The sequence below is a fragment of the Pelodiscus sinensis genome, chromosome 1 (assembly GCF_049634645.1).
Source record: "Pelodiscus sinensis isolate JC-2024 chromosome 1, ASM4963464v1, whole genome shotgun sequence".
In the NCBI taxonomy this organism is placed as follows: Eukaryota; Metazoa; Chordata; order Testudines; family Trionychidae; genus Pelodiscus; species Pelodiscus sinensis.
The window spans coordinates 230,802,760-230,818,705 of record NC_134711.1 but is presented as its reverse complement, the minus strand read 5'-3'; the positions used below and the strand labels follow the sequence as shown (position 1 = coordinate 230,818,705).

The following is a 15,946-nucleotide window of genomic DNA, read 5'->3' as shown; positions in this document are numbered from 1 at the left end:
GACGCACAAAGTTTTACACCAAGCCAGACGGACGCAGAAACCGCCAAGAAATGATGCAGTGAAACCATTAAGCAACTGCCCAAGTTAAAAATAGATGGCCTGTTTTTATTTTATTTAAAGATCTCTCTCTGGTGCTTTCCACAGCAGTATCCGAACACATAATAATATATAATGAATTCATGTGTTGCTCTTTTAAGTACTGGTTGAAACAAAATCGTATTGGAGACTGCAGAGATGTAAAAATGTCGTTTTAATACAGAGAATTGCTTATTGGAGGTGTCTATATTGTAGTACTACTTTAATCTTCAAAGTACACCTTATAATTCTCCTACCTCTCTGAATTAAGTTGAGAATTGTGATGTATAGAGGGATCTAATTGACTTGTTTAAGCATGCCTATCTGTAGCTTGCAGATGGTGTCTGACAATGCCTAAGTAAAAACTCAGGTATTTTGGCTCCACACAGTCTGCTCAGTTTTGTGTGTGTATGAAAGCACTACATGCTTGAGAACTTCAAAACAAAATAAATAAACCCTACCAATTTTTTTTAACTATCATGTACTTTTAAAGGATTGGGAGAAGACCTTCAGGGGAGGATAAGAGTAAGAAATCAAAGCACTGGGGGAGGGGGGGGCGAACCTTATTGCAGATATCAGTGAATGTGTCCCTGTATAATATAATCTTACTGCTTACTATCCAGGCATTCTTCAAGGTGATTTTAAATACATTTTAGTTTTTTTTATAAGAAAACACTGCTTTATCTCTATAAAATAAGCTGAAAATGTCAACTTTGGAGTGCCATTTCTTAAAAATATATTTTGAGACCCTGAAAGGAACTACGTCTCTCTTGAAATAAGTGAGTGGCACCATTTGCAAGTTGGAGTCATAATTACCTAGTATTATTTGGCCTGCTTTGTAAGCCTATAACTACACAAGCGCTTTTGTCAGTAAAATTTTGTTTGTCAGAATCATAAAAAACATATCTATGGCTGACAAAAATGCCACTGTGGACAGCATTTTATCAACAGGACATGCTCGCCTGCTAATAATTACTGCTGTTCATTGGGTGGTTTAATTGTCAGAGGAGAGCTCTCTTGCAGTGTAGAGCAGCTACACAGGAGACATTGTAGCAATACAGCTGTGCTGCTGTAAGATTCATAGTGTAAACATACTTTAAGGCTATATCTATACTGTGCATTTTACAGAGATGCAGCTGTGTCGCTTCAGTCACTCCATTATAAGATTCATATGGTGGCTGCTTTCCCAGTGACAAAAGAGCTTTCCCAGTGACAAAATCAAAACCATAGTAGCTTAGTTAGTGTGAGCATGGTTTAGCTGAGGATGAGCTGTCTAAACAGGTGCTTCTGATCATTTAAATGTTTCTGGTTTTGGAGTTTTTTCCACACCTCAGGCGAAAGTGTAGAGACATATAACCTCTGAGTGTCAGCTTGGATTTTCTGGATTTGATTAATAACTCTCTAACATATCTTAAATTAAGTCTCTTTCTCTCTCCACTGATACTTGATCTGTAGAAGAGAAAAAAATAAAAATACTTCTGTCATGTTCTTCTTGGACTAGACACCTTTATATTATGCCTTGTCATAGTTTTTGCTGTTCTTGGAAATCTTTCCCTGTTTAACTTTCTGCCTTTATTTTTTCTTTCTGTTCTCTTTTTTTTAGTTTTCTGTTTTTTTCTGTTTTACTTCCTCATGCCCTCATCAGAAGGATTCATGTTTCTTAGGCAAGGTTTATACTGTAAACTTTTCATAGAATTATTCATCAGGATATAAAGAGACATGATTCGTGGCCAACATAGCTGTGCTGGCAGAAAGTCCTTAGTGTAGACAGGATACTAGGGATGTTAAATTTAGATTAATGAACTAATCAAATAGTTAATGGGTTTTCCATCTATTGTTCAATTAGTTGATAAGGGCACCTCAGTCTTTGAACTGTAGCAAGAGTCCTTCCGGATTCTTCCTACAATTCAAAAGCAAAAGCCCCGCAGGGAGCACGGAGCCAGCTGGGGACTCTCTTGCTGGCCCCAAGGTCCCTGCAGTGTCTGAGCCATTGAAACGTACAAGAACCCCTGTGGGGCTCTTGTACGTTTCAAAAGCAGAATCACAGCAGAACCTGCATGAGCAGAGACTGCATCAGTCCCCGCTTGTGCTGTTTCTGCTGTGCCTCTACCTACCCTGTCCCTCGTGGAGACCGTGCTGAGGGTGACCAGCTCCTATTCCCCACCCCCTTGCTGAAGGGGGGGAGGGACTAGTTGCATCACTAGTCGACTGTCAATAAGCGTATGCTTATTGGATAGTTGACTAGTCACTTACATCCCTATAGGATACACTGCCAAAATGGCATTTTCACTGGTATAGAAGCAGGTAAAGACAAGGAACAAGACATGTTAAATATACTTCCCTGTTTAAGATTTGCATACCTGTGGTTCTGAGCTATACACATCTAGCTTGAATTGGACTTAGTTTAAACATAGTGTTTGACCAGTTAACTAAGGTTGTTAGATAGCATGTAATTGAATAGTCATGTAACTGCAACAAAATTTAGTAGTTACGTGACTATTCGATAATCCCTAGAGGCAGGGCTGGCAGCCAGTGCACTCTTTGCCACTGTCTCAGGGATCCTCCTGACACCCCATGCTGCGGCCTCTGTATCAGAGGTGGCAGGGTGGCAGGTGGGAGATGGTCTAAAAATGTGTAGTTGACAGGATTAACCGATAAGCCAAGGCTTATTAGTCAAACATGTAGTTGTCTACTTGTTGACATCCCTAGTTTAAATGGTTAACCAGGATTTTACATCCCTACTGTATCTGAAGTGGAATCCAAGCTCCTGTTTTACTCTCTTGGCTTTGTGTTGAGTACTAAACTACACAGAAGATTAATATTAAAGTGCTTAACCAAGGCAGTTAAACAGTGCTGTTAACAAAGCAAGATGTATTAAAGAGAAATCTTCACTGGATTGCAAATACGTAAAACTATTTCACTTTGGTTGTGTGGCTGTACAGATACAATGATTTTTTTTCACTTGTTTCCAGCTTCTAGAGTTGAAGAAATACATTGAATAAATGATTTTGTCTTCTGAAAAAATCTCTTGCCAGAATAGTGTGTGTGTGTGTGTGTGTGTGTGTGTGTGTGTGTGTGTGTAAAAAGTGATCTAAATTTCCTCTTGTAACATGCTGGTAATGTTCTTTGACTTGGTTTAATGGAGGGAATTGTTTCTAATTCTCTTCACTCCCTCCATCCATTAATTACTTGTTTTTATCCTTATAATACCTAGAGTAGTGGGTATTCTGCGACCTGAGGGGGGGGGGGAGCCAGCTGATATTAAGATCTGAATCTTCTTGAAGGAGAGCATTATTCCATTGGAAGAAGCTCAAGGTTGAAAAACTCTGTAGGTTTTGATGAATATATCTGTATCTTTGAGATGAATTCTTGTTTTCAGTGTTTCTTTATTTCTACTTTAATTTGTATGGTCATCATGGCTGAGACAAATCTTGCTTGTTTGTAAAGTTCCATATACAGAAATTGCAGTGTAAAAATTTATTAACATGAATGAGTGTGCAGTTCTCTTAGTCTTGCCAGAGAACCCTCCTGCTTCCAGTATTACCTTGTCCAAGGACTGCTTCTAAACACCTTAAAAAATACTGGGATCAGAATATGTGGCCGCCTCTTGAGGGATAATGAGGTGCTTTATTGAATCATTACCTTATCATAGTTGAAATCCTATCAAGATGCAGGTTAACTCATTTGAATATGCAGTATGCTATAGCTTAGGAGGGAGCCTTTGTAAGATGACCAACTAACACTGCTTCAAACACAGAAGCCTACATTTTAATGGTTCTTCTCAATTGACATTAACACAATAGCGTGAAACATTTTTACTCTTCAAAATATATCTTCATTGGGAGGCAGTGGTCTTGTATTCCAAACTGCTTATTCAAGGAAGCCCATGGTGTTGATCCCAGTTTGAGTCCTGAAGTCAATGTTTTCATGAATAGGATGAGTTGAAATGATTCTTTTTGACACCCCAGATATTAAGATAACTTCTTGTAGTTCCGTTCATTACTCGGCATGCTTTGCTCCCCCAGTTCTTAGACAGGAAGGAAGTCCTGTGATGAGCCATAATACCTTAAGTGAACAGGGAGATAGGGGATATCCCCTAACTCTTTTCTCCACCCAAGTCTCCTGAAAGTTACAACCGAACATGATTAGCAAGTAACCAGAACATGGTTAGCAAGTAACCTCCTTTTTTTTGTTAGGTACACTTTATTTACTTCTGAAAGATGTTCAGACAAACATCTGACAAAGTTCTGAGGACGTTCTATTTAGAATAAACTGAAATTAAGCTATCGGCAAGTGGATTTTTTTGGGTTGTTTTTCTACACTAAGTCTCATGCATGTCTTCTATTTGTCTGGCCTGTGATAGTGCTCTTTTTTAAAAAAATACTTACAACTTTGAGTAACTTAGATGAAAATAAAAGCTTTTTCAAGTCAAGGGTAGAAATACAGCAAACTCTTTGACAGATACCATTTAAAAAAACTTGAAATTCCTGTAGGTCACTTTCCAGAATAATATTTGCAATCTAACTTGAGTACTTGGGGTTTGACTTGAGGTTGATGTCTAGTACATGTGGCAAAATAATCAAGTTCTTGTCCTGTTTTCAGGTACTACTAAACAGTTATGAACTAACAAATGGATGCTCTTGAATGCATTGTAGTGCTTCAAATAGAGACTTCATAGCCTGATAAACTGTATTCATCCTTTTATTTGCTAAATGTATTTTCATATCAGCATCTCATTGTGTCCTACGGAATGAGTCATGTGGGGAATCAGTTGAAACAACATATTTGGTGCCTGTATAAGTTCTTTTTTCTTTTCTCCAATAGGAACGGGAAATACAGTGGTAATTATGGTTGGATATCCAAAAGGGATAGAAATTTTGGAGCCAGTACGCAGAGGGATTCCAGTAAAAATGACCATTGGTGTTGGCACACGACATGTGCAAGAATATATCAGTGGACAATCAGTTGTGTTTGTGGCCATTGCTTTTATCACCATGATGATTATATCACTAGCTTGGCTCATATTTTATTATATCCAACGTTTTTTATACACGGGGTCACAATTTGGAAGCCAGGTAATTGATGATTGATTTTAAAAGTAGAATCTTTTCATTGGTTTAAAGTTTGTTTTTCTCCTATAAAATTGTTTGTCTGGACCTGATAGTAATTTTATTTAAATGTTTAGCACCATATCTTCTAGTCTGAGACAGTCCATGGATACTACTTAGAATGAATACATTTTTAATACTCCGAAGCAGCATAACTAGATTTTTATCTGAAATATCTGCTTGCTACCAGATCGATGTTGAATTTAGAGTTCAGTAACAATTTTAACCAAACTTGAAACACAGCAATGTTTGATTAGTTTTCACTGGCTGAGATGTAATAATTTTAGCTTGGAGGAAGGAAACTGAAACTTAGGATGTTGCTTCTTCCTCCGTTTTCCAATTTTCAGCTAGAATGCTCTGAGTAAAGTTTAATGGAGAGAGTTGATGGGCTAGCCAATAATGCTCTGAAATTAACCCCGTAGTAGCCTATAAACCCTAAAATGTTGTGTTGTAATGTAAACCTTGACGAAAGCTGACCCTGAAGCAGGCAGTTCAGTCCATTGGAGAGCCACAACCTGAAAATGGATTGCCCTGTGATTTACAGAAAATTATCTGTGCAACCAAGCCCAAGTAAGAGCTGAGGAAGGAAAGGAGCATATAATTCATTCCTGTTGCTGCTGTAGCTACTTGTGCCTCTTTACAAACCTTCTGTTTTTCAAGAGCAGTTCCTCTGTGCTCACTCCTCCAAACTAATAGAGATTTGGCCCCAGGATGAGCCAAAAAGGGCTGTGTAATCAAACTTGCATTTATTTAGAAGGTTTAGAACAATACTTCCTGAAGCTGATTACAAGGGAGCGAGTACCCCATCAACACCACCTCAGTACCGATTTTTTTTGAGTGTCACAAAATTGAAGGGAAATGAAACTTGTGGAGGAAAAAGTCTTTTATATCTGTAAAAGATTGAAATGTGAGACCACTTCAGCTACTTTGTGCTCTGCAGATGAAATAAAAAAATAACCGTTAGTTTAGTGGACTATATAAAGTAATGAAATTCAGGAGTTACCCATTTCTAAATCTGCTTTTGCTACTGACATACCTGGCCCGGAGGGAAGGCAATCATTAACCCACTTCCCAATCAGTAAAATGAATATAGTACCTCTATAAGAAGCAGAGTTTTTAGTACAGTGCATTGAAAATGAAGCCATGAGTAAGGATTAGATGTTGACAAAAATGTTACCTGGAACTTACGGTTTCCAGTTCAAAATAAATTGGGTGGTGGTAGGGAATATGTTCATAGCAGTATGTGCAAGTTGCTAGTTGCTGACAAATCATATGCTTAATCTGTTTGTTTTATAAAGCTGGAAAATAATAGTTGGATGGATAGCACAGAATTTAACCCATGTAAAGGGGTGCTCAAAGATTTTGATCTGAAAAATGTTATTTCCCATATGTGGAAATGTGCAGGATCACATTCTTACGCATATTTTACTTAGGGAGTACTATTCAGTCATGCAAGTAGTCCTGTTAAGTAGTATTACTTAAATATTTAAAGCTTACAGGATCAGCCTGAAACTGAGTAGAGACTATCTTTTGGAACACTAGATTGATTCATAGTTTTAAAAAAATGTTTACAGTTGGAAGCATGGTTACTATTCAGTGAAAGAACCTGATAAAATTTATTAGAAAAAGTTAGATTGACCGGTCTGACTTCATTATGTAAATGGTGAATATTCAAGTTCAGTGTACTTAGGGAGAAGAAACACCTAAAGTAGTGTGAATATTTTATGCCCTTAGGCTGCGTTTGGTTCAGTGTGGAACTCCTTTGGGTTTCTGAGTAGGCATGAAGCCTCACCTACATGGATGCAAATGCAGAATAGATCACTGTTAAGAATATTTACTTTAATAAATGTTTAATTATGGAGTGTCCATTGGTGGCCAGCATGCTGGGGGGCGGGGAGGAGGAGCTTGTCTCCCCCAGCCCTACCTTCACCAGTAGCCCATGGCAGTGTCCTCTTAAATTGAAGTCCTTTTCCCAGGCCATTTTTATTACAATAAGGGGCATACTATTGCATTTTCTGTGGAAAAGAACATTTGAGACCCAGACTGATGAGAAGAGCATTTTCCCTTCATCTAAAATCCATCTAGAAAGTCTTTATTTTAATCGTAGTCTTGTATCAATCGGAGCTATTTCAGGTGCGATGACTGCTCCCTCCCCATGCTCTCTTGTTTTACATGCAGTTGTAATTTTTCAGGTGGTATGTATCTGGTTAAATTGATTGGGGGAGTTGTGGAATTGATATGGCTTCTTAAATACTTCGTCAAATGAAATATACATTCTCTGATATTTACTGTCAGACCTCTTGGTAAGGTAACAGGGAGATGATCTCTAGTGTGCGGCAGATACCCAGTTGTGCGTCTACGTTCTTTTTGACTATCTAATATATACCTATACATGTTGCTCATTGGATTAACTATGGTCCTTTTATGCCTCTTTCTTCATAGGCAGCAAGTGGTAAATTGATTCTGTTCTTATTCCCATATCTGCACTCTGACACCACCAAATCTTGTGCATTTCAGCACTGTTATATCAATAGATGATCATGTATTTGCTGTCAGGCTCCATACAGTGAGGAGCTTACTCCTCCTTCATGTGCATTGGTGGGGAGAAGACTTTGTAAACTTACTACACTTAACCTCCTCACTCTGTCCCTAATTTGGGAACACCTGTCACAGAGGAGGAAATTCAGAGGAGATTCCGAAAAGAGCAACAAAAATTATTAGGGGATTGGAACGGGTCCCATATGAAGAGATATTGAAAAGTCCAAGTCTTTTTAAGCTTAGCAAAGAGATTAAGGGGGGAGGGGTTGATAGAGAGCTATAAAATCATGACTGGTGTGGAAAAAGTGAATAATGAAAAGTTATTTATTTGTTCCCATAATATAAGAACTAGGGGTCATCAACTGAAATTAATAGGTAGCAGGTTTAAAACAAAAGGAAGTTTTTCTTCACTCAGTATATAGTCAGCCTATGGAACTCCTTGCCAGAGGATGATGTGAAGACTAGGACTTGAACAGGGTTCAAAAAAGAGCTAGATAGATTCATGGAGGTTAGGTCCATCAATAGGTATTAGCCAGGGTGGGTAGGAATGGTCCCCTTAGCATCTGTCTGTTTAGAAATGGATGACAGGAGAGGGATCATATGATGATGTGTTGTGTTCCCTCACTCTGGGGCATCTGGTATTGGCCACTGTTGCTAGGATACTGGGCTAGATGGACCTTTGGTCTGAGCCGGTATGTTCTTATAAGAGGCTTTCCTACTTCCATTTCCTCCTCTGAGGAGGGGAGGGGCAGTGCCTGGGAGCATGGACTGGCAGGAGGATGGTGGTTGGGAGCAGCAGGGGTATGGAGTGAGAGGAGCAGTGTCCTACCTGCCATCCTTTCCCTCACCTGGCAAAACCTTTAATCAGTCAGAAATCTTTAATCTGTCATACCCTATTTCTCAGGGTTGCAGGATTAAAGAGGGTCAAGTATATAGTGACAAAATGTGGGAATTTCCTGAGTATATTTGGAGTGCTTACTAAACTATACAGAATACTCTAGTAATTAATTATTTGGTACACTTTCACTTAATTGAACCTGGGTAACGTGACTTTAAACATTTTCATCACTTTAAGGGCCACAGAAAGGAAACCAAGAAAGTGATCAATCAGCTTCAGTTGCATACTGTGAAGCATGTAGACAAGGTAAGTTAATAACTTGTTTGTGTTTGGTTAGTATGATCTTTGTAAACTCTTCATTTGATTAATGGTATTAAAAATAAAATGGCCATCTCTCCTTGGTCTGTCCATAAATTAGTGTGAGTTCTGTTTAACCCTTTTTTCTCTCTTTAGAAAGCAAACTGAAAAATAAAGTTCTCATTACTACCTCAAAAGGAAAGGCAATCTATACTTTAGGGCATGTCTTCATTTGCCGTGCTGGAGATTGACGTTCTGGCATTCGATTTATGGGTCTATTATAAACCAGTAAGTCAAATGCGGAGGGCAGCTCTGGCTGGCGTCTATACACCTCACTGTTGCGAGGAGTAAGGGAAGCTGACGGGAGTGTTTGCTCCCATTGGCTCTCTGCAGTGGGGATGGTGCCAAGCTCTGCTTAAGATAAGATGACTCTAGCTAAGTATTCTACATAGCTGAAGTTGCTTACCTTAAGCTGACCTTCCAGGTCCAGTGTTGACCTGACTTGAGTTCTTGTACAACTTGATACTACTCCAAAGACCAAAAGAGAGAGGGTTTCTTTTTTCTCTCAATTACTGTATGTAGAATAGTATCTTTATAATAAAGTGATTGTACTGGGGGACATGAATGCCAGTACAGTGAAGTCCGGATTAACCGACACCCGGTAATCCAACACTCGGCTTTATCCGATCCTGCAGCTCCCGGGAGCTGCAGGGTCAGATACAGCGCAGGCCAGGAGAACGGCCCCGCTTGCTGCTCCTGCCTGAAAGTGTCCCGGCAGCAGCAGCAGCTCAAGGGAACAGCTGATGCCACTCTTGCGGGGGACGTCACTGGCAGGAACGGCATCAGCTGTTCCGTTGCTCTCTACAGTATAATCCGTATCATCCGACATATTTGGTAATCTGACCATGTGTCAGTCCCGTTTAGGTCGGATGATAGGGACTCTACTGTATTTAACATCTAACAGATATATTTACTAGCACAGGATCTTGATTAGCATCAAATACCATCATTGCAGTTGAATAGTGCAATATTTCCTATTATCTGTTGATTACACAATTCCATATATTACAAGTCTGTTAGTCTTGGTAACATATTTTCTTATTATTTTAGAATAAGAAGAAAAACATAAAAATGTCTTTAAAGACTGTCTCATTACCAAAGCTTTTTACATATTTCTAGTAATTCCTTCATGGACAAAGAGAGAGCTTATTTGCAATGCACATATTAACAAAGCTTGATAGGTCTTCACTTGACCTGACATCGAGAGTCCAGAACTTGCTATATCTCAGGTGAACTTCCTTGGTGAGACTATGGACAGATTATTTACAAAACTAGGTTAAATTTAGCTTACTGGAGCAGGTGTACTACTGTGAAATTATGTAGAAGCAGTGTCTAATATTTGACAGATGTATATTTTGTTTTCCTTTGGCTTAGTCATCACAATCACAGCAGTTTCCGTTTTATACTTTACTGTAAAAATAATGTAAGGCTTTAAATGTTGCTATTAAAAGCCTGACAAAACATTGAAGCACTTGAAAAACAGGTCAGCTGTAAGCATGTTGTGTCAATCTTTTCTGAGTGTGGGGGGTGGTATAAAATGGACTTGATTGGCTACATATGGCATGGTTGGCATTGGCCTCTGCATTCAGTGGAAAATATCTGCAGCAGTAAATATAAAATCAACTTAATGTTAAACATACAGACTGGCAACTAATACTGAAATGTTTTGAGTAACTGTTTATTTAAAATCAATACATACACTGTATATAATGGAAATTATGGGACTGATCTTCCAATCTTACTAACATTACTAATTAAGTAATGTTTGCAGTTATGGGCACCCATACTTCAGTAACCTGCAAGTATATACTGCAAATACTTGCACTGTATCTTTATACTAGGGCCCTGCTATTCTGATATCCTTCATGTATTTGCTCTTGTATAAACCCAGTTAAAATTGATTTGTAGTACAAAGTATCTTCATACTTAAATATTTTATATTGCAGTGGTAACTGTGAAAGGAGCAAAACATGTCAGAATACATAGGACTCTTCCCAAAAGTGTTAATGGTATAAGTAATTGCGCACACTACTCTAACTACAATGCAGTGGTTCTCAACATATGGCCCAGGTAGCACACAGCGGTAGCCATGTGACCTCTTCAGTCTGTATGTCTGTATAGACACACGCATTGTGTGAATGCGGCCCATGTAACAGAGAGCTGCAGATGTGGTCCCTTACGATAAATTGGTTGAGAACCATTGATCTGTAGTTTTAAGGTCTATCAAACATTGAGTATACTCTTTTCTTAGGGCTGAATGAGAGAGAAGTTAGAGAGGGATTTTAAGAATTTTTCTAAATTGATTCATTTGGCATTTGTGTGGATTCTTTCCTCTCCAGTCCTTACATTTCTTGTGTAAACTTGTTTACCAAGGCACTATAGGAGTGGAAGGCTGAAAAAGCAGGATGAGGCAGTTTTCATTAGCTCTTGAGACTGGGAGTTAAATGGGTTTCTGTTACCATATCTTTCGTAGTTATGTGAAATGTTATACATCTAGAGATGATTGCTTTTATTTGTATTTTAGTTTTACTAAAATGTTTGATTGCAGCTCATTAAAATACCAGGGTTTAGATAAGTTAGCCATTGGAAAAGATACATGGCTTGCCATGAGAGATTTAAAGTCAGTGCCTTAGGTTTTAATTCTATCAAACTACTTTTTGCTAGAACAGCTTCTTGTTTGACATTTTAAAGCATTCTGTTCAAATGATCATGCCACATGATTCATAATGCTCTACTTGTACATTTAAATTTGTTTTTGTTAGGGTTTAGATGTTGATGCAGAAAACTGTGCTGTGTGTATTGAAAACTATAAACCGAAAGACATTGTCCGGATTCTGCCATGCAAGTAAGTTTGCCTTTCTAAATCTTATGTTACCAGGCTTTCCGTAAGAAATATTTTAAAAGGGTTTTCTGGAAACCTAAGCCATTTCTGGAGCGTTGGGGTCATACAGTTATACAATACACTGAAGTTGGGCCGTTTGTTTGGCCCATAACATGTGCAAGGGCATGTTAAGGAAGATATATTGTGTGTGGAGGGAGTTCAGCCTCTCAAATGTTGCAGACTTGTTGTACTTAAATATTACATTTATGATCTTTAATGACTGTTGCTAGTTTTGCGGGACACTTTTTGGAGTGAAACATTTCTCTTCAGATACAGAAAATGAGATGTTTAAATAGAAATGACAGTAATTTTGAACAATTCTCAGTAAAATTTGTAAACTAATATTTCCACTTCTGTTTGGGTATTAATCAGTTAGGAGTAAGGACTGATTCCTTAAAGAAAGTCACTACCTAAATCACTTAAAAAAAAGTCAGTACCTAAATATTCTGTCAGTATACTTGTCCATTGCTTTCCAACTCTGAGGTAGTTTAATATATTGAATAACTACTAAGATTTAACAGATTCACTTATGAATATGTATAATAACTTCAAGATAGACGACATAAAAATGGAATAAGCTTTCTGAAAGAAAAATCAGTTTAAAAACATCGACACCAAGTATACTTCATTTTTCTTCAGGCATATCTTTCATAGGACGTGCATTGACCCCTGGTTGTTGGACCACAGAACTTGTCCAATGTGTAAACTAGATGTCATAAAAGCTCTGGGATATTGGGTAAGTTACATATTTTATTCAGTTAAAACTATGCTGCAGACATTCAAAACAGGAAGTAATACTGCACCTCAACCTGTTACAAATTCAGCAGTTCCTGATTAAGTGCCATGTTCTTCAGATTATCTCCTGAATAGATACTATGGCAACTGCGGTGGTTAAATAAATAAGAAAAAAAAATCTGTGCTGAATATTATACATCCTTAATATTACACCTAATGAAATGAGAACTAACCTATTCTTAATACTTTTCAAAGATAGGAAATGTTTCTTGTTTTGAATGCTCGTATGTGACCTTTACACTGTAGGGATGTGTGTGCACCAGTGTTGGAGTTCTCCCTAGAGAGATCCACAAAAACAGACCTGTCTAAGCCTGGCTGCCTTGTTCTTTGAAGCAAGGGTATAAAAGGGCAGAGCCAACCCACTCTTCAGTTCCTTCTTACTGTCAATGATCTTCAGTGCTCTGTTTCAATCTAGTGGTACTCTTGTTTTCATCATATGATGCTTAATTTTCCATTTTATTTCAAATTTTGTTTTGGCTATACAGGCAGTCCCCGACTTATGCGGATCCGACTTATGTCGGATCCGCACTTACGAATGGGGCTTTCTCGCCCCGGAGGTCGGGGCGAGAAAGCCCCGTTCGTAAGCTGCTCCGGTGCCCCTGGTCTACTGGAGACCGTCTCCAGCAGACCAGGAGCACCGGGCAGGTTCCCGCGCTTCTGAGGCTTTGCCAGAGCAAAGCCTCAGAGGCGTGGGGAACCGCCGCTGCTGCCGCTTCAGTCTGGGTGCCTGTGGTCTGCTAGGGACCGTCCCCAGCAGACCACAGGCACCGGGACTGAAGCCGCAGCCGCGGCGGGGTCCCGCGCCTCTGAGGCTCTGCTCCCCGTGTCCCTGGTCTGCTGGGGGCGGGGGCGGAGTTAGTGTGCTCCCCCTCCCCCCCAGCAGACCAGGCTTTTGTTTTGGACTCTGGGGCAGAGCAGCTGGGGTGCTGCCGATTGGTCCTGCAGCGCCGCTCTGGGCACTACTGGACCAACCCGGGAGCACCCCAGCTGCTCTGCCCCAGGTCCTGATTCAGCCGCTGCTGGTCAGTTTCAGCAGCAGCTGAATCAGGACGCCAGGGGCAGAGCAGATGGGGTGCTGCTGGGTTGGTCCAGTAGCGCCGAGGAGCGGCGCTACTGGAGCAACCCAGCAGCACCCCAGCTGCTCTGCCCTAGGCGTCCCAAGTCAGCTTCTGCTGAAACTGACCAGCGCTGACTACAGGAAGCCCCAGGCAGAGTTGCTCTGCCCCGGGCTTCCTGGAATCAGCTGCTGATCAGTTTCAGCAGCAGCTGACTTGGGGACGCCTGGGGTTCTTAAGTTGATTCTGTATGTAAGTCAGAACTGGCGGTCAGTTTCAGCAGTGTCTGAATCTGGACGCCAGTTCCGACTTACATACAGATTCAACTTAAGAACAAACCTACAGTCCCTATCTTGTACGTAACCTGGGGACTGCCTGTATTGCAATGTTATCCTGTCAGAAGTGTAGTGCCCCTTGAAGATTTGACAGGGCACATGCCGATTACGAACATTTGTAGGGTGGCAGTGTGGCCTTCAGACCTTCACCAACATTGTGCACAATCTGATGCTTCAAGTAAGGATGCAAATGTGGGATAAGTGGTCATATAGTTTCCCTTTCTAATGAGACTGAGCCCCACTGCCTGGAATAACAGCTTCACTGTTGCCTACAGTGTAATAGACATATATATCCAAGCACCAATGGTCTCTAATACTGAATTGCTAAGATGTTTAAAGTGATGGGCATCCTGGAAATACCTTATTTGTCTTGGGGATAATGTGACCTCACAAAAGTTTGCTGTGGAGGGAAATGACTATTGTTTCTAAATTACGAAATGGGCAGGACAGCTAAGTTGTATTGTCTCTTGCACATGTGTAGTAAACTATGAAGTTGTGTTGATTGACTGAGTTTTTTAATATCAGTTGAATTTTAAAATAAAACTTTGTAGATACACTTTTCTCACATTCTAGGTTTTGGTAATGATGCATATAGTTGATATTGCTGAATATTTTCCATCCAGACCTTCATTTTCAGTTGCTTATAATTTTCAGACATAACTATTGGGGCTGAAATTTTCCATGACAGATGATTGCTTCAGAAAGCTAATTTCTGAGAGAGTGATCGGGGAAAATGTATTCTGCTCCGATAAAATTTTAATAATTATTTTACTGAGATTTTATCATCATCCTAGTTTGAAGCAGGGACTTGAAGTTTGGCCGAGAGGTTGCTTTGGTGTTAGAGGTACTCCTTTTGCTGTTTTCCAAAAATCACCCAAATTTGCCCAAGTTACAAGTGCTTGAAAAACTGCAGTTGCCCATGGTAAGTGGTTTGGTAGCAGACAGCCAGAGATCTCGTATATAATTGCCATGTTGCATCTTTCACAGCTCCTAGTATGAACCAGATGGGGGGGTGACCATTCTCACAGTTGGATTTAGCATGTTCCATTCTAGGGCTACTGGGTCTGAACAGGAGTCTATAATCAGTTGCTTTACTAGTTATTGGGGGCCACTCTAGTGCCAGACAACAGAACTGATCAGGGAAACAATCTCTTGTGCTTTCAGTGTTTTTGCTGTGTCCAAATAGCATGGATGAGTAGGAAGCAGTCTGACTTGATTAGAAAGAGGGGGAATAGAAGATCAGGGTTGATGGGAACTGAGGATGGTGGGCAAAGACAAGAGTGGGAGGTACAGATTGATGCAGAGGAAGATTGGAACAGGTTGGGAGGGATCTGTCAAAATTGTGACCACTATAGTATGCTCCCTCCCAGAACCTGAAATTGAACTAAAGTTTCCAAAGTCTCAATTCCTATGTGTGTAGCAAATAGCTGTGAATGCCACCAGCATCTTTCTCACCAATGTCTGCAACACACAGAGGGTAATGGCCTACCACTATGACCAGTTTTGTTAGCTTAAGTGCTAGAGGTCTCTTGTAGATCTAAAATTCCCAGTTCTGATGTGAGGGTCTGTATGATTCCATGTGGCAGAATTTGTGAGTTCAGTTTGCTTTTTAAAATCTTAAGGAATTACCACCAGCAAACTACATTAAGATAATTTTACGTTTGCACAGTTCAGTGCTCAGAAGTTCGGAAATGTCAGAATAAAAGGGACTCCTGCAATCTTATTTCACCTCCTCGTTGTGTATGTATTATGATAAATCTTTAATGACATAAGTGTCATCTTTTCCTCTCAGGATGGACAGCAGTCACAGGTTGGGTAGTAAGGGAGGATATGTAGGTCTCCTGCCTCATGAATAAGGCAGGAATTTACACGAAAATAGAAGATGGCTTTGTAGCTAAGGCAGTTGAATGCCATCCTAGTAAACTGGATTTTATCCCTAATCTGCAATGGAGTTCTTGTATGAT

At 39.8% G+C, this 15,946-nt stretch overlaps 1 protein-coding gene across 4 annotated transcripts in view; it reads left to right on the top strand.

Moving 5' to 3' along the window:
• The window catches only part of RNF149 (ring finger protein 149), a 44,905-nt gene that overhangs the window by 952 nt on the left and 28,007 nt on the right, over positions 1–15,946 (top strand). For all 4 annotated transcript variants that reach the window (XR_012899736.1, XR_012899735.1, XR_012899737.1 and 1 more), the window contains exons 2-5: positions 4,900–5,150; positions 8,797–8,865; positions 11,679–11,761; positions 12,437–12,533. Coding sequence is in view for 1 of the 4 variants with exons in the window: in XM_075917191.1 (XP_075773306.1) it covers positions 4,900–5,150; positions 8,797–8,865; positions 11,679–11,761; positions 12,437–12,533 (500 nt within the window). In the remaining 3 variants the exon portion in view is untranslated. The remainder of the gene's footprint in view (positions 1–4,899; positions 5,151–8,796; positions 8,866–11,678; positions 11,762–12,436; positions 12,534–15,946) is intronic.